General features: G+C 41.8%; 2 protein-coding genes across 2 annotated transcripts in view; both read left to right on the top strand.

The window, feature by feature from the left end:
* Positions 1-1,105: 1,105 nt before the first annotated feature.
* Positions 1,106-9,353, top strand: LOC129203800 (serpin B10-like). Its single transcript, XM_054818767.1, has 8 exons — positions 1,106-1,153; positions 2,225-2,402; positions 3,751-3,864; positions 5,521-5,655; positions 6,062-6,179; positions 6,561-6,703; positions 7,284-7,439; positions 8,307-9,353. The coding sequence occupies exons 2-8, from the start codon at positions 2,235-2,237 to the stop codon at positions 8,709-8,711; spliced, it is 1,239 nt and encodes a 412-aa protein (XP_054674742.1). The 5' UTR covers positions 1,106-1,153; positions 2,225-2,234; the 3' UTR covers positions 8,712-9,353.
* Positions 9,354-11,738: 2,385 nt separating this feature from the next.
* LOC129203801 (heterochromatin-associated protein MENT-like) overlaps positions 11,739-22,857 on the top strand; it is a 29,342-nt gene continuing 18,223 nt past the window's right edge. The window contains exons 1-8 of the mRNA XM_054818768.1: positions 11,739-11,875; positions 13,192-13,368; positions 14,299-14,385; positions 14,780-14,917; positions 15,440-15,557; positions 16,120-16,262; positions 17,316-17,483; positions 18,573-20,078. Of these exons, the coding sequence (XP_054674743.1) occupies positions 13,201-13,368; positions 14,299-14,385; positions 14,780-14,917; positions 15,440-15,557; positions 16,120-16,262; positions 17,316-17,483; positions 18,573-18,983 (1,233 nt within the window). The 5' untranslated portion in view covers positions 11,739-11,875; positions 13,192-13,200 and the 3' untranslated portion in view covers positions 18,984-20,078. Of the gene's footprint in view, positions 11,876-13,191; positions 13,369-14,298; positions 14,386-14,779; positions 14,918-15,439; positions 15,558-16,119; positions 16,263-17,315; positions 17,484-18,572 lie in introns of the transcript that reaches the window.

Below are 22,857 nucleotides of genomic sequence, written 5' to 3' on the forward strand. Positions count from 1 at the left end.
AGGATGAAGTCTATCCAGTGTATATCTATCACTCGTTCATGGCTAAATTTGCAAAGATTACTCAAATCATTTAGGCTTTGGAAATCACTTAAGGCCAATGTAAACAGATTACAACTTTCCCAGGTGCAATGGAAGCAATTAATTCTGCAATGAACACCTCTCCTACGCTATGCTGCTCTCTGGAAAATGTAACAGATCCGGCTAATTACAACTCACACTGAAACATGCTGTTTTCATGTAGCTACAATTTCAAAAGACCCAAAGGGCAGGAAAACACCATTTGATTAAGTTCGTGCTGTTCCTCACAAGTAGGTAAGCAACTTTAACAAAGCTTTTGGTTCCCAAATTATATTGATGCAGAAGGTTCACCATCAGCAAGGGACCTTTTGTAGCTGCACAAAAAATAAGGAAGAGATCTCTGAGGTGCTACATTGGTCAAACAGCAGCTTTCAGATTAGGGTGGGGAAACAGAAGCAGAAGAAAAATGAAGTCTAATCTAAGACCCACACCAAGTTCTAGTGATGTCACCACTGCTAATAAAAGCAAGGGTCTGGTCCCTGTTTCTCAGCCTTCACTATCTCACAGTGACAACATTTCCCTGGTTGTACAGTGGTAGAATCCTCCAAGATTAACAAACCCCATTTTTCTAAAACAGAAACCCACCAGGAGTGACAAATACTTTGTCAGGAGGAAACGGGCAATAGAAAAACTTACACATAAGAAGTCACTGTCTTTTCTCTGTCTGTCTGTTCCTCAGAAATAATTTGTATTAGACAAATAATAAAAGTAGGTCAGCAACTGCCTTTTTTTTTTAAACCTTCCAAACCGCAAAAGAAAGGTTGTTTAAAGTAGCGCGGGTTCAAGTTGTTACTAGCCTGTTGCCACAAGTGTGTTTATAGAAATACTTCTGCAGTCAGTTTTGTAAGGTTCTTGTATGGTATCATTCTCACCACCACTTCATATCCTACTCTGAGATGATTCAGTTCTTCCACAGGGATGTGGCCTTGAGGGCATAATAAATTACACAGTCATGAGTCATAAGAATCTTTGCAGAACTGGCCAGACACACTATAAATTCACCCTACCCTTCATGTGAGCTGCAGAAACCTTGGAGACACTCAGAGCAGCAGTGCTCCTCCCTGCACAAAACAAGGTACTGTAATGATTTCTAGAGATTATTTATTTCACATATTCTTGGATGATGTTGCTTTGCTGACAAATGCATAGAAAAAAAGGAAGCGGGGATCTGAATTGGAAACAACAAATGCTTGGGAAAGTAATTTACTAAGATGGCACAGGCATGGTCCAGAAGGTGGAAGTCTTAAAAATATACAGGAAGAGCAATTTATTGTAAGAGTTCTGTAATTTCTAGAGCTCACTGGCTAGCATATATATCATAGCAGAGTAAGAACCACTGTGTTTGCTTAAGTCAGCCAATTTGCTCTCGTGCTCTTGAGTTCTTACAAACATTGGGTCAGCTCCTTGTTTGCAAGCTACGCAGGTCACAAACTGTCTTTATTCTAAGGCCATCTTATACCAACCGGAATAGCTCCTACTCCCCGCCTAGAGCTCTCAGCTAAACCTCCAATGCAAATGACAAATAGCAGCATTTGTGGTCTACTGAATATAGAAACCTTGTCCTGCAGACTAACTGGGAAGCTAGGATCTGGACTAGTGCTATAAAACAATTTCAGGATGTTTTTTGGAAGTCACAAAAGGAATTCAGGATGCTTAGCATGCAATAGTTTGGGTGGTGTTTGCCCAAGCAAGCACTTTGTCCTGTCCTAAAGGAATAGTTTGACTGTTACTGTTACCAGAGTATTTGTTCACTACAGTTATGAGCATCAAAAGGCTCTTGCACAAATTGAAGCATAAAAGTTTTTGTAAGAGACAGTCTCTCAGTACCCTCTAGTCCAGGCACTGGTGAGTAACATTATCAACTGCCACTCCAAGATGCTGTAAAGGACAGTGAAATAAATGTCTTGGTGAACAAATACAAAACAAGGTTGGAGGCTGCTTTTTCCCTCATCTAAATGATAGCTAGTGTCATCAGTGAAATAGGACATGCTAAACCTTATATGACTTTATAACAGTTAATCCTTCTCATTCTTCCTGTAGATAAATACTTTTAGAAAGCCTGTAAATCACAAAAGAGAAACTTGCAGACACATAGCAGTCATAACTAGTGGTTCGCTAACAGGATCTTTTCTCCCTTTCTGTGCAGGTTCAGAACAATGGAAGCTTTGCACGAAGCAAACACAAGGTTTGCTCTTGACTTTTTCAAACATGAATGTCAGAATGATGGCGACGAGAATATTTTGTTCTCCCCTTTGAGTATTTCGTCTGCCCTGGCTACTGTTTATTTGGGAGCCAAAGGTAACACTGCAGATCAGATGGCAAAGGTGAGTCTGGGCTTCAAAAGGTAGCTGTCTGAAAGGGCTGATCTCTTGGAATAACATCCTCTATGTGAGAAATTTACTTTGATGGAACAGAGGAAAGCTGTAAGCAGAAAAATTACTCTCATCACAACTCTACACATACACATATATATGTGTGTGTGTGTGTGTATATATATATATATATATATTTGCCAGCTCCCGTTTCACCCCTGATGTGCCCTGCAATGAATAGACCAGTTTTCCACTTGCGCAGGTGAAAGAAATAGTTTCTCTAGCCTCTGGAAACAGGCCCCCCGCAAATGACAGAAGTGGCACTGCTGACATTGTCTCCTTTTAAATCTCACCAGCAGAAATAAGTCATCTTGATCCCAAAGCTCAGTAACTCGAGCACTCATCAGGGAGTGGGAGACCTGGATTCTCTTTCTACTCTGCCACAGACAATTCCCATCTCACATCTCATCTCTTTGGAAATGATCCCACACAAGAAGACTCTCCCCTATAGTTATTATAAGTTTTGCCCTTTGCTAAACATAAATCCACATCCACAAGATCAGAGAAGAAACACGGTGAGACTACAACCCTTTCTTTGGGGTACATATTTTACAGGCAAAAATCACTTACTGAAATCCCTAAGTCGTATTTGTGTGAAGTTCATAGCTTCAGCAGGCGGCAGTGAGAACTGCCCCCATGCTCAGTTACCTAGCTCCTATTGTACGAGGTGAGGCTTGTGAGTTTGCATCTAAGGCAGGAGTTGTCCCACCTGCTAAGGCAGTGATCTAACTCCTGATTTCCAGGACAAAAGAGGGCCAGGAGGATAACAAAGACAGGAGTGATCTTCTGTTAGGAAGAAGAGAAAACAACAAAAAAAAGGCATATAGCTCTTTTGAAAAATGTTCCAAGGTTGGACGCACCAGTTTTTACCCTGGGTAAGGTGCACATGCTGAGAGCAAAGGATTTAAGGCATGAAACTCCCCACACCATTTTAATGCTTTCTAACACACAGCAACATTCCATTTAGACTTCTGCTTTGGTAGGCTCCATCTGGAGATAATTGGCTTTTCCCAGGTATTAACTGGTCAGCCCAGAGCATAACTCAAAGCAGGCAGATTCCTCTAGAAAGGCCAGGTACATGACAGTTTTCCGGTGCAGCCCAGAGCTTAGTGCGTGCAAGCCATTTTGTACACATGGGCCTCAAGAACTAATCAAAGATTTCATGTTCAGTCAGAACCGGATGCAAGAATAAAATCTGAGTTTGACTCTCTTCATCACCAGTCCCATGATATCACTGAAAGATTTTACTGAAACAGTAAATTTTCTATCATTGCATTTATTATTGCTTTTTCCACTACAGGTACTACACTTTAACAAAGCTGAAGGAGTCAGAAATGTCACCACAACCATAAAAATGCAAGTCTATTCCAGAACGGAAGAGCATCTATCAAATCGACGTGCTTGTTTCCAGAAGGTATCATCTCACCAAGTCTAGTGATCAAGCTATATGGGCATGGTCACTTCTTCTCTTGCTGGTATTTTCCTTCCACATTTGCATTTTGCCTTCCTCAGATGTAGTGTACACAACGAATTGGTAAAGCATCCTCTGATACCTTCACCTAATGCAATACTTATTACATGCTTCCCCTTTTCAGGCAGAATTGCAAAAACTAACCTCAAATTTGCAAAATTTAAAATTTAATGTTACCATTCTCTGTCGATAGATCTTTTGATCTTTTTCCTTTAGCTTTGAGGAGAGATTTCTTTCTCAAATTATTACCGTTCAATAGCTAGCTATTTAGCAACAAAATGTTCTTTGAAGAGGCATGGTTCTACCTCAGAAAGCTCATCACAAGAACAGAGCTGCCCATTTGATTGTAGCATCGAGACAACAAAACCCAGAACATTAATTTTTCCAGGCTACCTATGCTTGATATGCTTCAGAAATTAGTCTCCATTTCAGTTGAATAGTTAACAAGATAAATTGACCTGTTGGAATTTCCCAAGGTAGACCAGTTGCTTGCAATAAATCTTAGAGAAATGGAAACCATTATATATTCCTGAGATATTTCTTTGACATACTGGCAGGCATCTTGTACCAAAGTATATGTAATTTAACATAGCAGAATAATACAGAAAAGCAAATGTAATCCCTCTGAGTCAGTAAAAGCTGTTTTTCCTCATTGACAAGTCAGCCATGGTGGTGTCAAGCTCCTCTCTCTGCTCTTTCCCGTCATCCTTATTCTTAGTGGGAGTGAGCCATTTCCCTGCAGTCTGCCCGCAAAGCCCCCGCAGCCGCAAGTTCTGATGAACGGGAACTTGGATCTGCATCCCACAGCCAAATCCCACAGCGGGAAGATTTATTTTAGGGGCTATGTCAACAACCCATTTGCACTGCATGAACAGGAGAGAGATTGTTCCTCATGAGTAATGCTTGTCTAAATTGTAAGAATTACAGAGCGCTGTGGGTAGGGCAAAGGGACCGTTCTAACAGTTTAGAAATGTAAGTGTGTGTTCAATGCCTCTGATTCTGATGTAATGACAAGATAAATACAGCACAGGTCCAGATTTTTAGTTTACTAATTCACAGCTTAACTTCCTTGAGCTCATTTGAGAGTTCGAGCCCACAATCATTTAATCCTGTTACTTCGATACAAAAAATTTACTGCAATGACTGCAAAATTAAAAGAAAAATAAAATCACAAAATATTAACATTAAAAGCAAGACTAAGAAATTTAGGAGTAAAATTTCCATGTAACAGACTTGATTTTCATAAATGAAAGGAGTCAGACAGCCAAGTCTTCATGCATTGTTTAACAATTACAGTTTGTCTTCCATTCTCTGGATATACTGAGTTTCACAATCTCCACTTACAAACCCTTAAATGTTCTACATAGTTCAGGCTCTTAATGCTTGCATTCTGAGACACTTACAGTGTCTATATCACGTCTGCAACTTTTAATACTTACAAATTATTCTTTTAATAGCTCACATCTCTTGTGTTGCAATACAGGCAACAGATCACCTGCACAGTAATACTTTACTTGAAGCTGCGTGAAGGAAAACATTAGAAATGTTGAACTATTTTACACAACAGATGAATAACATCTTTTTTTTCTTTTCTCCAAGACAGAAATTGGCAAATCAGATAATATCCATACTGGGTTTAAAACACTCAACTTTGAAATCAACCAACCCACTAAAAATTACCTGCTTAAAAGTGTCAACCTGTTATATGGAGAAAACTCATTGCCTTTCAGTAAGGTAGGTAGGCCATTTATTCAGATCATGCAGTGCCATTTAACCTTTACGATCTATCTATGGCAACATACCATAAGCCATATACTTTTAAATATTTTCATTACATCTGCAAATCATGTCGTTATCCTTAAAATAAAAGTTTTCTGTGAGACTTTTCCTAAGACTTTTGGGCACTAAAAATTTAGTTATGGGATGTGTATCTAATTTCAGAGTGATTTGCAGATGTAGTTAGGTGAGAATATTTAAATCGAGTATTTCCACTAAAAAATACTTTCTTCCTTTGACAAAATGTTGTGCTTGTAGTCTATGTAATTTTTGTCACACTTTCTCTCTGTTTGGTTGTAGTTATTTATTAGCATTCATATTGGCAGGCAACAGACATAAGACAGGTGTCTCTCTTGCACTGCAGGAATACTTACGGTTTGCCAAGAAATATTACAATGCGGAGCCACAATCAGTTGACTTTGTGGGAGCAGCAGATGAAATCAGAAGAGAGATCAATGCCAGGGTTGAACACCAGACTGAAGGTAAGCTCCAGCCTCTCCTCTCCCAATTCAAAAAGAAGCCATTTCAGCATTGAACAAAGTCTCTGTATCCAAGGGGACCAAGGCAGGTAAACTATTCACCTCAGAAAGGTAAATCAGATCAGTTTTCCTAAAGTAGTCATCTACTGATAGGCCCTTACTAAAATTAATGCCCTCCATCTGAACATGGGAGGAATGTGGCTTACTGTTCTTTGTAAATCAAGACTACCCCAGTAACCACAGATTTGTGAATAATCTCAAACTAGACGCATGCTACATTAGCACTTACAATGTCCTTAGTTTATGTCTGCAGAAATTATGCCAACACTTACACCAAAACAGTAAAACTGCACAAATGTGTAAATGTCCTCCTATTTTCTCTAGGTAAAATCCAAAATCTGATGCCTCCTGGATCCGTAGATTCGCTCACCAGGCTAGTCCTGATAAATGCGCTCTACTTCAAAGGAAACTGGGCAACAAAGTTCGAAGCTGCAGCTACCAGGCAAAGGCCTTTCAGAATAAACACGGTATGGGAATACACTGACCTATATCCTAGACTGCAGGTAGAAAAAGCAGTCAAAAAGATGAGGGAGAGAAATTCCTGCCAGTCATTAAATCCACATGAAATCTGGCATGAAAGTTATTTCATTTAATGCATACAGTATATTTTCTTCACCACATCTTCAGCACAAAGACTGCACACGCATACTACCACCTGAGCCACAAGTAAAATTGTCAGAAGTTGACTTGAAACAAGCTTCCATTCTTTGAAGGCAGGGAAAACAAAGAGCTGAACAAAAACTTTATGGGTTAGTTCTTTACATTTTCATTTTTAAACATATGACAAATCAGAGTGGAATAGAGCTTCCTATAATAGGTGTCATCTGAGACAGCTTAGATAGCCTGCCTAGCCTCCAAATGCCTTTCCAGAAGACCAGAGGTCCTCTGTAGATCCTGTGTCCTACCACTTAGAGCCATAAGGATGTCTCAGACACACCGGGCAGCTTGTACAGTAAACACAATAAACTTCCACTGTGCTGCTTTAACTCAGTCCTTTACTGTTCAATCAGAGTACAAATTGCAAACATCTAATTTGATTTGTTGCAGCATACAACTAAACCAGTGCCCATGATGTACCTGAGTGATAAATTTAACTGGACCTACGTAGAATCAGTCCAGACTGACGTTCTTGAGCTTCCATATGACAATAATGACCTCAGCATGTTTATCCTGCTACCAAGTGACATTACCGGCCTACAAAAGGTAACTGAGAACTTGGGAAATCATGTAAAAACCAAGAATGCCATTATTTACATATTTTATGCATGTCTGAAGTAAAAGACCACATTGTGATCATGTTTCTAGGAAGGAGGGTATTGATTAGTCTCAAGGAAAAGCGAACCCCAAACTTGGTCTAGCACTGTGAACTTGAACCTCTTAGAGCTCAGACTAGATTTCTTACTCTTGGCAGCTGGCACTTCTGTGGTTCCTAATGCTGATTAGTCCTGGAAATAGGTACCCCAAACCCCACAAGACTGACTCTTCTTCCAGATGAACAAAAATGAGGACATAAAGCCAGTCCTGCTGAGATTCACTGTCCGTACTGATTCAGATAGATAGATTTCACTGAAAAAAAAAAAAAGAAAAAAAGAAAAAAGAAAAAAGAAAAAGAAAAAAGAAAAAAAGAAAAAAAGAAAAAACAAAAGGCACAAATTGGACAGCTTCCATTACTTTCCAGGATGTCCAGAGGTAACATATATGGACACTGCCACCTTCTGTAAAGAGACCGATCCTGCCTTTGGATAATAAACTTACTAAACTCTCATTTATGTTAGTGGGTGTTCTGCAGAAAAAAGCTCTTTTCAGTAAATTTTAAAATGTAGGGAAGACAACTATTTAACCCTACTATATTCCCTGGCAATTACTGAGAACAGTTCAAATATTGCATTGTAGGGCAATATACTCCTTTCTAGTCAAAAAGATCTCCAAATTGGTCTTTCATTACTGTTTTTTGGTACTCTTACAACAGCTTGGAAAGTTCTCTATTTAAAAAAAAGAGAAGAAATAGCCCTTAGGGCACAGGTTTTTGAACACACTGTAATTTTCTGATTCTTTTTTTACTAACTGCAGCTAGAAAGAGAATTGACTTTTGAAAACTTGTCTGCATGGACCAGCCCAGAATTAATGGAGAAAATTAAAATGGAAGTTTATCTGCCCCGGTTCACGTTAGAAGAGAAATACGACCTCAAATCTACTTTGAGCAGGATGGGGATACAAGATGCCTTTACTGAAGGTCAAGCTGATTTCACAGGAATGTCAAAGAGCGGCGATCTTTTTTTGTCACAAGTTTACCACCAGTGTTATCTGGAAGTCAATGAAGAAGGCACAGAGGCAGCAGCTGCCAGTTCAGCAGCACTGGCATCACGAAGTCTTGGTGCTACTGTTATTTTTGTAGCAGATCACCCTTTCTTCTTCTTTATCAGGCACAACAAAACCAAGAGTATCCTCTTCTTGGGAAGGTTCTCTTCCCCCTAGAAACTTGACCATTACAAAACAGGCTCTTGCAACAACAATAATGAACAAAATACACACCATGAAGAGCATCTCAATAGTCTGTGCACTTCTTAATTTTCCGGTATTGTTGACAAATCTCTCAATGTTAGAAGAGAGCACATATTTAAAATAACCTGGAATTCAAGCCTCTGGTTCATTTTCTTGACCAAAGAACCCGAAAACGGTAGCACTACACTATAAGCACCAAACTCTGCACAGAAAAACATTGATGCATCTTTTCAGCACTTTCTGAACCAGAACTACCACAATGGAGAACAGACTGAGTCCCAACATGTTTGCTTTGGTACATAAGAAGAACAGAAACAGGAAAAACTCTTCCTTGCAGAACGCTGCTGCATCTCATTTGGTTTCAGGTCGCTAAGTTGGTCATCCCAGGAAAGCTACCTCACTTACATTCTTGTCAGTTTTATACCAATTTTGCAGCCTGGCACAGCTGGTAATGAAATAAACCTGCAAAATCCGCTGTGTTCCTGATACTGGTATTTGTTTCTTGCATGCAAAGGGGCTAACACATGTACTTTGTAATCTTTGTCCCACAGCGATTGGAAAATATTGAACAACGCTGTAGAACTGGAGGAAAATAAAACACGTGCCTTGAAACCTTCTCCTTTGTAACCGTTCACATGTTCAACACTGTTGCTAGCCCTGCACTGCACTGCTTCACTCTCATCTTGCTTTGTCACTTATTTCACTGGTTTGAGGCAAGATCAAATTGGAAAATCAAGCCTGTGATACTAACTCCCTAAGTGCCTTCTGGAATATTACATGCAAATCCCCCAGTACACATTTACTCCTGTCACAGCTCTTTCTCTTAAGGAGGAAAATGTCCTAATCAGTCATGCACATTTGCAGGGGATGCTCCTAACTCTCTGAATTCAGAACAGAGAGCAAAGGACTAGGTCTCTTACAGGACTTGCACACACCACAAGCATCTTACTAGAATTGTCTCTTCTTGGGATGGCAAGACTCTTTTTTCCTGACAGAGAGGAGACTGCTGACTGTCAGGGAGCCCTTTCTATTTTCTTCAATGTGACCAGCTGCTTCCAGGGTCCCTTCTAGCTCTGCTTCCCAAATGGGAAGGAGCATAGGAGAAATGTTGTGAAGCAAGTGATTTATTGTATCCCGGTACAACCTCAACAGCACTGCCTTCTGACTGACTCAGCTGTGAAACATGACACAGGATCCCTGTGCATTGAGGTGTAATTCCACCATGGCCTGCTTCACCTAATGCCAGGGCTTCATGTCCCCATGGCCAAGCCCCTTAAGTGCTTCCTGATGTGCCCCAGGAATAAAGATGGGAAAGCCGCGCCTGGGAGGCCAAGGAGGAACAAAACAATGGCAACACCTATCTAAGCTCACTCACAGGACTTTAAAGTCAGTGGAAATGTCAGTCACCTTTTCTGTCTCTTTCAACTATTTTAAGCGTGATTGCAAAGACGACAGAATTAATGTCCTGTTGGCAGTACCAGATCATTACCAAGTGGCAATCGCCACAAAATTTGGAAGGTGAGTTGCATATTAGGGAACAACCTTTCCCCAGGGTAAGCAGCACAGCATTGGAGAAGGTTGCCCGGAAAGGTTGAGGAATCTCTATCCTTGGAAGGGTTGTGGCTGACCTTGTCTACTGATGGCCCTGCTCCAAGCAGGAGGTTGACCTCTGTATGTCCCTTTCAATAACACATGTGATTGTCCCTCTCGTCAACACGCCTTCTGCCTTGCTACCTCCCTTTCTCATCCTCCCTGGCACCCTTGCATCTTGACTAGCAAAGGGAGCTACCTTGTTCACTCTCAAAATACTTCTTTGGGACTTGAAGTCTCCTGGCTTGGGCTTTCCCATCACCTGACCATTCAGCTGACCTTTCTCCTAACCTGATTTCTTGATGACTTACCGTACTAAACCCAACACTTGTTTAATTTCTGGCATTTCTTCATTACCTTGCACAACACTGATTTCTGCCACTTTTTAGAAGACTTGACCCACACTGTTGCAGTAATTAGGCTTGCAGCAAAATGCTTAGCACACAGTAGTTTCCTTCCCTTCCTCCATTCCCCTTCCCTTGTCCCCCAGGCTCTTACAGTAATTGCCCCCACCTTCTCCTTCTTCCATCCTCCAACAGCACCCCAGCTCTCTTCTGGGACTGCAGAGTGACAACTACTGTGCCATGTTTGTCCCTGTTGCATTTTTTCACTTCATCCTTGCTCGAGCCCACCCAATGGTGGTGTTTCAGTTTTGCCCTCCTTCACTATATGCAAATGGTGTGCAGTGACTCAGTGTTTTGCAGTGTTTCTCTCAAATTTTCCTCAGCCATGGTTGCAATGAGATTTCTTGACCAACACAACCAGTGGAGTGTCTATCCCTCACCCTGAATGGTCCTTCATGGCTTTGCCTCTGCCTATAATCCTAATGATCTCCACTCTGAAGCTGGACTCCAAAAGCCTAATTCATTCACAAGCTCTTGACCTTTTAGGCTCACGTATCTCATTTGAAACCCAGGAGTCACAGCTACACAAAGCCAGGAAGGAGAATCAGGCCCACAGTATCTGCTTATATCCAGAAACTGAAAGCAAGCATTCTAGTTTTGTAACTTTTTTATGAGAGTCATTTATTTTAAATAACAGACCAGTTCTCTCCACAACACCGGAAGACCATTGGAATTGGTGAACTGTTCTGCTACCCTGTCAGTAGACTACTGTGGTGTAACAATAGAGATGAGACTATAACTATAGAATCACAGAATCATAGAATGGCTTGGGTTGGAAGGGACCTTAAAGATCATCTAGTTCCAACCCCCCTGCTGTGGGCAGGGACACCCTCCACTAGACCACGTTGCCCAAAGCCTCATCCAACCTGGTCTTAAACACTTCCAGGGAAATAATACCTATTGTCCTTTTCAAATGTCCAAAACTGAAAAGTCACAAGGTCAACAAGGAGGACAATATTGCATAAGACCTTTTGGGGACTTGGTAGGAAGGAGCTTTGGGTAGGCGGAAACAGCCTGGAGGTAGGGGAGAAGGAAAGGGAGGTGCATGCAGTACTATATTTCTAAATTTTTTCATTGCTTAACACACAAACACAGAATCTGACTGAGGACAAGACTTAAATCTTCTGCCTCACAGGATCAAAGGTAAATATTTAAACCAATTTAAGTAACTTTTCTGATGCTTTTAAAAACTGATCTGTGGCTTGCATGACTGTATAGGTAAATTAAAACATACCAGTGTTATAGTGTGTTATTCTTGCCTCATGTTTTTCTATATGTCATCCCTTAGAGAAAAATCTGCGAGGCTAAGGAACATTACTAATTCAGGGCAGAATTGATCACAAGAAAGAAAGTTTTCTTAGGGCAGTAACTGTCTTATTAATTAAAATCTTCAGTTTGACAAAGGATTCCCATACTTGAGGTTAGAAACAGGCCATTTTCATTCTGCAAAGGCACAGCACTGCGCATGATCAGGGCAGGGACTCAGAGGAGTATTCATTTGCAGAAAATAGAGAAATTTCCATCCTGATGCTCTCTTGGTCATGTTCTCCAAGGAAAGGCAATCACGTTGTAGCACAGATTTGGTATGGACAGTATGTTGACTGCCAGAAGAACTGTAGTGGTTTGGCAACCAAACACACAATACCTGTAGACTATAGAGATTGCCCTACAATTTCTGCAGCTGCATTCCACAAATATACATCTTAATAATAATAATAATAATAACAGCAACAACCACCACCATCTTCTGGTCTCTTGACTGGAAAACAACATGAGGCAGGTACTACTGGGCAGATATCTTAAAGTCTGGAATACTTGTAACCTTGAGGAATCTGCCAGTGTCTGGGGAAAATAAAATTGCTGGAACACACAGAAGGGGTGGTAGCTCAAAATTATGAATAAAACTCTGTCAGTCTAAAAGCAAATAACAGCTTTGCCATACATGATACTACTCAGAATGGGTGGCTGGCCAGGAAAAGCACATGAGCCTAAGAATTATGCCTAAATACTTTCTCAGCTCTCAATTCTATACAGAACCAAAATGAAGTGGTAGGAAACTCAGGCATGTTGTGAACCTATGTTCTAAAACTTCCTTTAAATTCTGCTGGGAACATTACTTCGATAAACCATTAGTTAAGGATGAAAAGGAAAAAAAACCCAAACCCGCAGCTTACAATTCTGCACATTTGTGAAAACCAAATGCAGAAAGAAACACAAAGAAAACTGCAACGTTATAAAAGAGGACATATTTTCAATTATAGGAAAATATTACCTGAATAACAAAAAACCTGCTCCTAAGAGGTAGCAAACAGTATCTGTGTGGAAGATAAAATATAACAACTAAGCTGTTAGTTTTAGTGGCCAATGCATTGTGTTGCACATGTAACATTTCCCACTAACGTGCACTGCATACATGATTTTAAACATTCAAATAGCACAATTCTGTCGCCTCTTTTCAGGTTGCAGCAATGGAACTGGTGTCGACATCAATTGGCAAGTTTACAGTTGATCTTTTTAACAAGATGAATGAGAGCAACAAGGGCAAAAACATTTTCTTTTCCCCTTGGAGTGTATCATCTGCTCTGGCTCTGACATACCTGGGTGCAAAAGGCAATACAGCGACAGAGATGGCAGCGGTAGGTTGTTCTATGAAGCATACAACCCGCACAATACCTAGCTCCTGTACTGGCTGCAAAATTTCGTGTTAAATAGAAACACTTGTCACCACAATGACAAGGAGCTGAGGCAGACCAGAGAATGTCACAAGTGAATGGCAAATTGTATTCATTTCATAGTAGGTCTCTCACTTCTCCACTAAGAGTAAATGGCCTGTGCATATCACATGCTGAGCACAGAGTGAACCTGACTGCTTCTAAATTATTCTACACCTTCTAATTTATCCTGTGATTCTGTGATTCTGCCACAGACGGGATATTCCCTTTGAGATGCAAACAGCTGACACCAGTAGCTCAGACCTAATGGGCAGAAGGCTTGCAGATCCCAGCACCCTCCCTCTCTCCCCTGGCCAGGATGCATCTCTCTATCTTGATTTACACTTTCCTAAACAACCGCCTGACAATCCAGCAGAAAAATAGGGAGGGCTTTTGTAACTCCACATGCCCCAACCCAATCCATGCTCTAATGCTGCACGGCCACACTTGCTGGCTCAAGGGCTCAAAGGGAGCTGTGGTCCTCAACACTGCCCACTCCTCTCTGGGTCACCACACTCCCGTTCAGATGCCTTTGTACCATTATCATGGGGAGAACCATTTGAGTTTGCACAAACAGATTGCTATTGCTGAGAGCAAGAGCTGTGGAAGGGAGTTCAGCCTCGCAGCGTGCAGACAGGAGCACTGCATTGATGCTTTGGGAGGGGGACAGTGCTACTTCTTGTCACTCTGTGGGATTTACATATACCACAGCTTCAGCATCCCTTTGATTAGTCACCTAAGCAGCAGATAGCACAGTCAGTTATCATGCGGAGCAAAAAAAGACCACCACTTGATGTGCACTTGTCTTTAAGTTCCTTCATGTCTATTTCTTACCCTTGGAAACTCTGCTTGCAGGTTCTTCATTTCACTGAAGCAGCAGGAGTGGAAGACTCTTCCTCTGTGGCCAGACCTTCTCGGGGGAGACCAAAGAGAAGAAAATTGGTATCTATTAGAAGTGAAATACCAAGATAAAGATTGTCCAGAATCAAAATGTCCAGATACAGCTCTAGGAGTCCAATATTTCTTGTCTTCACCCCTCTTTAAAGTACAGAACCCAACATAATTCACAACAGGTTCAAGTTAAGTTCCTTTCACTCACTCAGACTCTGAGAGTCATGGAAGGACAAGTCACTGGGATAGTCTGGAAGGTTTGCTATATGGTAAATCAGTTAATCCAGTCATAAACAGAGTCCTGCAAATTGCAGTGATGGTAAACTTGGAAAAATAAAAAGTAAGAGAGAGGAACCCAAATCCCTCTCCCACATACATCACTTAGCATGTTTTGAAAACTTCATGCAAAAATGCAATTGCTGAATCTATGGCTTCTCTTTCCAAGGATCCTGAGCACAAGCAAGCTGAAGATATCCATTCTAGCTTCAAAGAGGCCCTGACTGCCATCAACAAACCGAGAAGCACCTACTCGCTGAAAAGTGCCAACCGCATCTATCTGGAAAAAACCTTCCCTTTACTGCCTGTAAGTTAAATCTCAGAGAGGAGTAAGAAAAGGTGCAAAAAAAAATTTCTTATTTTAATTACTTGCCATTAATAGAACAGGTTTGAAGCTGACCCTGAATACTGCAAATGAAGAGCCCTGGATTCCAGTGATAAACTTAACTGGAAAATACCAGTTGGTCTGCTCACAGTATTTAAAGATGCATTGCCCTTTGTAGCATAGGGATTCCTTTACATGCAATATGGCTTTATTATTGGAACACCCAATATATACAGTTGTAAACGAGACATTAAAATAAGCACATCCATTGGATGTGCACAGCCTTCCTCACGTCTCCAAATAAAAGTGAGAACAAAAGATGAGAATTTTCTTTCCTTTGATTATTTCTTAACTGTTGACTCACAGTCCAACAGAGAATAACAAGCAAGATCCTGCAGTCCTCTATGCCCAAGAAGTTATCAATAAGTCCAAGAGCTAACAACTTCCCTTTGGGACTGAAAAATCCAGTATAGTATAGAATTTTTTTTTTTTTCTATTTTTCAGAGATACATACAGCTCAGTAAGAACTATTACAAAGCAGAGCCAGTGAAGGTTGACTTTAAGACAGCACCAGAACAATCCAGACAGGAAATCAACGCTTGGGTTGAAAAACAAACTGAAGGTAAGCTGAGCTTACAGAGAAAGAGCAGCACTTAAGCAGCTTCAAATACCTGATCCAGACCTCAGGGAGCTCCTTGGGGAGACTCCAATCAACTCTGCTGTGCTCTGCATCAGCTGGTCCTCAAGCATAACTGCTGCACCCATGCACCACAGGCAGAGCAGACAGAGGGGAAAACCACCTCTGCCTACCAGTGTGCTCCAAGGCGGGTGGGGATGCCTACCTGGCTGTACCACCCTGCACTGGCCAGAGGTGCTGGCCTCCTTTCACCTGCTGTAAACAGCTGGCGAGGCACTATATGGCTTTCTATTTCCAGCTGCTTGCCGTGAAGCTGCGATATTTTTCTGGGGAAGGAGTCAATCCCTTTCAGCTAGCCAGGACAACCAGGCAGCCAACAGCTTTGGAAACTGTAAACAGACTAACTGATTTATGTCAGGGGAGTATTTTTGGGTGTAGGGCACTGTGCATGGACTTTTTCACTGAGTTGAACTGAGAGAAAAAACAATCACAACATCTCCTCACTGTGCTACACTGGAATAAAACCTGACTCTTTTTATTCCAAAAGGCAAAATCAAGGATTTGCTGAGTTCAGAAAGTGTGTCAAGGTCCACCAGGATGATCCTGGTAAATGCCATTTACTTCAAGGCAGAATGGGAAGTGAAATTTCACGCAGCAAACACAGATGTGCAACCCTTCCGACTGAGCAAGGTAAGCTCCTCTGGTACCCTTCTTACGGCTGGCTGACTACAGCTACTGCTGAAATATTTCCATTTCATAAGTCTTTCAGGTATCCCTGTGGTAACTAGACTGTCTGTGAAAAACTGGTTACAGCAAAATGTGTCAGGGCTCAGCTCACTGCAACATTAAGATGCTGCTCAGGTATGTTAGTGAGTTCCAGATAACAGCTACTGTTTCCAAAAGCACTGGAGTCACTCAAGGACCTTTTTGTAAAACAGTGCTAAAAGGGCTAGACTGCAAAAACATGATTTTGAGAGTCCAAGTTTTGTGGGCAGGAACTACATGCCATGTCATGGGTGAGTACAGGACCCAGGACTCTGTGCTGTGCAGCCTACCTAGGCACAAACATACCTGCTCAAATACAGCTGCAACAGGGTACCCTGAATGGGTGCGTGGTTGGGCAAGTCTAGAAGAAACGTAAATGTCATGTTTCCAAGCAGACATGTCAATAAATTCACATCAAAAGACAAGAGCTCTGAGCAATTTCCACCAGCTGTAACTTCTGCCTTCTGATTAGCACTTACACATTGGCTGCTCCCCAGAATGAAGGGACATAGATGTTGAGAGAGGTTACAGACTCCTGCAAAGGTAATCGCTTGCCAGGAACTCCCCTCATCATGAGACCTTTTGCTAAGATATTAATTTTACCTTCTGATAAGGGTTGTGACATAAAGAGCAATCAGCTAGTCATTTTTTATTGCCAGAGAGAGGAGATCGCAGAAAAACTACACACCACACATCCTCTAAATCCATAGCTGGTTTTCTGCCATAGAAGTGTAAGGCCATACACTGCGCGTGTTCTGGGGACGAGAGAAAAATCAGTCAGTTCAGCCCCCAACAAAGTGCTCTGGGACAAACACCAAGATAAGCAATATTGTCCTGTCAAAAAAAACTTTGGAAAATGAACGACAAATCACTGTATAAAAGCTGCCTACAAAAGATTCCTCTCCCTCCACTGCACTGAGTCATTGTCATCCTTCCTTTCAAGGAATGATTTCTAACTTATACATAAATACTTTACAGAACAAGAGCAAGCCTGTGAAGATGATGTGCATGACAAATACATTTCCAGTTCTCATCATGGAAACAATGAATTTCAAAGTTATTGAGTTGCCGTATCTGAAACATGAACTCAGTATGTTCATCCTCCTTCCCGATGACATCAAAGACAGCACTACGGGTCTCGAACAGGTAAAAAAGTATGCTACAACCATGTTGTATCACCACCCAGTCATTAAAAAAAAGAAAAAAGGACAGGCTGGTAAGTCCGTCTCCCCCTCTGAGGACATGCTGTTTGATCTCCTCCACTAGCTGAATTAATTTCCTTTAATATCTACCTAATCCCAAGAAAGTTCCTCCACAGTGAGTGCCCTTAGTCTGGTAAGAACTGAAGACATTCAACACTGTGCATAATCAGATGCTTAGCTCTTCAACAGCCCCATGACTGACACCCAATCCTACGTGGTCTGTAAGGTTTAATCTCCCTTCACTGCACATTCGGGAGGGGGAGTACTGCACAGGTAGTCACAGCCTCTTCCTGCGGTTACAGACACCTCTTCTCCATGGCCTGGAAGCTTATTCACCAACTTGTTCTCATTCTGTTTGTCCCGTCCTCCCTCCCTCCCCCCCCGCCGTTCATTTGCTGTCTGAAAAACTAGGATTTTGGTGAGACTGCATTTGCTACAATAATGAGACCTGACACTGCAATTACTACAATTGTAAGATTGTTAAATTCTTGGTGTCTATCATGTCCAGAATACCATTCATTGCTGTCCTCCATTTGATTTGAGCTGAACCTTGGTGACATAGTGCGCAGGACACAGAATGGCAGTGACAGATTTTGCTAGAAGCGGTTTGGTTTAAAATTGCCAAGGCAACACGTACAATAATTACTCCAGTTTCTGTGGAACTGGAACAAAACACCTGCCACACAGCTGGCAATCTCCCAGCAATTTTCTTCACATCAAGACTGAATTAAAAAAGAGGAAAGAACTACCTCAGAGGATGGCAGCTGCAGGTGTTGAGTGCCCCATCTTTCTTTTGCAATGAATTTGGTGGAGGTGGTGCTTAAAACCTTGCAGCATTAAGTCTCAAATGTTTGTTGCACACTCTGCTTCTGATAATCAGTAAAACCAATTTCTATTTCATGCTTTCAGCTAAATGTTACATTTGCCATTTAAAAAATTAATTCATTAAATTTCCATAAAATTGATTAATTCATAGTTAATTAATTGGTTTTTCCTTGCAAACTTCAAATTCATTCTCTTTCTTAAACAATAGCTGGAAAGAGAACTGACGTATGAGAAGCTGTCCGAATGGACTGATTCCAAGAAGATGACAGAAACTTTTGTGGATCTGTGCCTACCTAAGTTCGCAATGAAGGAGACATTTGAACTCAGTGGTAATCTGATCAGCATGGGAATGCGCAGTGCCTTCGGCAGCAATGCTGATTTCAGCGGAATGGCTGAGAAGGGTAAAGTGGGGATCTCCAAAATTTTGCACAAGTCTTTTGTTGCAGTTGATGAGAAAGGCACTGAGGCAGCTGCTGCTACTGCAGTTATACCAGTAACAAGTCTACCTATTGGCCATGTTCTGAAATTTAAGGCTGACCACCCTTTCTACTTCTTCATCAGACACAACATATCCAAGATTATCCTCTTCTTCGGCAGATTCTGCTCTCCCACAGATTAAGTTATTACTTGCTCTCAGACAGCACCCAAGGTTCACTGTTTAATGGAAAAATGTGAATTGCAGTGTTAAAAGCTCCACCTTAAGCCATGTAGCCATACATACTGAAAGTTTTCTTTTTCTCCCCCGGCCAAGTAAGGCAGCACCCAGAGACCACCCTGTGCCTCAAAGACCATCCCTGTTCATTTCCATTCTCCTAATGAGACAGCCATCCACAGAAAACTTTGCTCCCTTGCATTATACCTGCTCTTGTGGCTTTGTTGTTCGAGAGTAAGGTGGAGTCATAAAAGCTCTCTGCACACAAGCCATCATTTAGCCCCATGCCAAGTGCAGATTTCAAGGGAAATGCAGTTCATCCTCTTGCATCTCCCAGAAAGGAAAAAAATCCCTGAAAGAAAAAAAAAAACCCACAAACAAACTTGTAGAAATCTATATGCTCTCTTTTCCTTACTGGGAAACCTGCATTTGCATTACAATGCAGTTTCCTTGTGTTCATTTCAAATTTAAAGTCTATTGGAAATTAACAAAATTTAATACAAACCCAGAATAATCTCAAAATGCCCCTCACCTTCCCCTGTCTCACCACATGTATACCGCCATATCACATTCATTCTCTCCTACCCTTGCAGCTTCACGAAAACATGAGGCAGCAAGGGAAAATGGTCCAGCCTTTAACATTTAACAGATGACTTCTAATCACCTTGCATTTTTACCTCATTTTGCTAAACTTTGTAGGTTAAGGTTGCTGAGAGTTCCAATCAGCAAAAATGCTAAGAAAACTATAAGCAACATGCTTCTTGCTACCTCTTATTGATAAGCCATTTAAAACCTCCAGATTTCAAATCTGCTTCCTCTTTTTAATTGAATGTGATTATACCTGTTCCCTGGCTAATATCTGCACAGTTTCCTTGCTACCTGTATCATTGATCAATGCGTGATTTATGTAATGATTTATTATGAATTATGTAGTTTAACTTATGACTATCTCAGCAGAGATAGTCATGGTATTGACAGAAACACCAGTGAGATTTTGACTGATGCTTTACTTCATAATTTTACCATGATCTGCATTTAATCCAATAAATGAACTTGGAGCTGTGTTTGTGTTCTTCAGGATACTGATTTACCTGGTTCTCTTACAGCATCATGTAAGGTGTGCGGTTGGAGCACATTTCCATTCTTGCCATTCCAAATCAACCACCTCATCATCCCGATTAACAAAGCTGACACACTTAGTGTCTTATTTCCACTAGGCTTCAAACAGCCCCAAAACCACTATTATTCAGCATGTTATCCCAGAAATTTACTAAACATCCCAAATCAAATTAAACTCTGTGATGAGCAATTGTTTGCTCACTGAGTCAAGGCATTTTAACTTTTCAAGCATTCAGTTTCCTATTTTTACCACTGCTTATTTTTACCACTATCGCCCCCCCCCACCCACCCCGGACCTGTTCAGGAGGCTTATTTTCCTGTCACAACACACTAAAAATAAAAAGTCCGACTAGAGTCTATAGCCAGAAGAGCCCACGTACGACAGTGAACAAGTGATGCTGCGCTGGCAACATCAGTTCCCTCCGCTGGCTGTGGAGGGCAGCAGCTTTCCTGTGGCCACAAAAGCATAAAATTTTGTAGCCATTGTGGTACTCCATAACCACATGTCAGAGAACATTATCTAAGGCAAGAAGATTTGAATGCAGGAGGGAGGTACTGTAAAAACATTTACTCTCAGCAAAATTCCACCTATAATTACAACTCACTCCACCTCCGCAAAAGGTATTCTATTTGGAAATGCATCTCCACCGAACAAAGTATACCTGCATCTTCTTCCCCGTACAAAGTGCTGCTTCTAACATCAGTGCCCTCCCTTGCCTGTAACCCTCAGCTCAGGGGTCAGCTGTCTGTCATCCAGGACCTATGCTGGTGCAGTCCAGCTGTGTATTATTGACTCAGCTTTACTAAGAAGTTTGTTGTTTAGGTGTGGATAAAGCACACAAGTGAAGGCCATGCAAAATAAGAAATGCAAAAACACAGACAGAGAAGTTATTGTCAGGATGGAATAGTCAGCATAGCAAGGCTTCAGGAGGAGAAACACATGAGGAGGTATAAAATCTCAATTTAAAACAAAAAAAATGAACAAGTGGAAGATAACGAGTAGCAACATCGAGGCTCGGCCTCTTCTAGGGAGCAACAAAGACCAGCTGTCCTCCACTTGAGTGACGCCTGGTCACCAGCAAAGACTCATCAGGGTGGTAAGCATATTAATTCTTAGCCTTGTAACATGTTAATCCTCTCTCTCTGCTGTGTGTATTCAACAACAAGGAACTACTGGGAACTCCTAGATTGTGTATACCCAGTTTAAACAGTTGCTTCATTTGAGAGTAAAAGTTGCCCAAAGAAGTGGGAAGAGTTCCATGCCAAACCAAATGAAAGGTCTTCCCACGCTAATTTTTGTGCATTCCCTCACCCATACCACCCTGCAGGGCTCTACAAAGCAATACTTCTGAGGCTTTCTGAGGAACTGCAGCATGGTGTCTGCCAGCTGGTGAGATGTGCAAAGGGTCAAACAGGCTGGTTTTGGTACCAAACTACTCCTAGTCTCAGCTTTGCTTGGAAGATGATGCCAAAGAGCACACCTTCCAGTATAAGACATACTTGGGATGCAGGTGAAAAAGGTGAAAGAGAAGGAAAGGAACCCATCCAGGGAGAAACACTCTTTAGAGCTCAGCTACTGCAACAACATTGGAAGCTGCTTCATTTGTGCCTCGCTGTACTATTTTCATGGTAACCAGTGTCTGGGTCTCAAGTCAGGCTAAGCCTTACAGAATCACAGAATTGTTCAGGCTAGAAGTGACCACTTGAGATCATCTGGTCCAACACCCTGCACAAGCAGGGTCAGCTAGTGCAGATTGCCCAGGTTGCCCAGTTGGGTTTTGAATATCTGTCTCCACCAATGGAGACTACACAACCTCTCCAGTCAACCTGTGCCAGTGTTTGACCACCCTCACAGTAAAAAAGTGTTTTCTTGTGTTCAGATTGCATTTCATGTTTTTAATCTGTGCCCATTGCCTCTTGTCCTCTCACTGAGAAGAGTTTGGTTCCTTCTTCTTCATTACATCCCATGAGGTATTTCTGCACATAGATAAGATCCTCCTGAGCTTTCTTTTCTCCAGGCTGTAAGTGCCAACTCTCTCAGCCTCTCCTCATATGAAAGATGCTCCACTCCCTTTGTCATCTTTGTGGCCCTGTTCAGGGGGAAGATATGGAAAATCATATCTTCCTTATGCTGAACAGCCCAGAACTGGACACAGCACTTCAGCCATGGTCTCATCAGGGCTGAGCAGAGAGGGACCTCCCTTGACCTGCTGGCAACACTCACCCTCATGCAGCCCACAATGCTGTTGGTCTTCTTTGGTGTGAGGGTGCACTGCTGGCTCATGGTCAGCTTGTTGTCCACCAGGACCCCAAGGTCCTTCTCTGTAGAGCTGCTTTCCAGCCAGTCAGTCCCCAGTGTGTACTGATACCTGGGGTTATTCCTCTCCGGATGCAGAGCTTTGCATTTCCCTTTGTTGAACTTCACAAGATTCCTCTCCTCCCAATTCTCCACTGTGTCCAGGCCCTTCTGAATGGCAGCACAACCCTCTGGTGTATCAGTCACTCCTCCCAGTTTTCTATTGTCTGCAACTTGCTGAGGGTGCACTTTGTCCCAGCATCTTGGTCATTAATGAAGATGTATTGACCTCTGAGGTACACCACTAGTGACTTGACTCCACCTGGACTTTGTGCCACTGATCACAACCCTCTGGGCCTGGCTGCGTTCATTTATCTAACTCATACTTTGTCAGCTTCTCCATGAGGATGTTATGGGAGACAGTGT

The sequence above is a fragment of the Grus americana genome, chromosome 2 (assembly GCF_028858705.1).
Source record: "Grus americana isolate bGruAme1 chromosome 2, bGruAme1.mat, whole genome shotgun sequence".
Classification (NCBI taxonomy): domain Eukaryota; kingdom Metazoa; phylum Chordata; class Aves; order Gruiformes; family Gruidae; genus Grus; species Grus americana.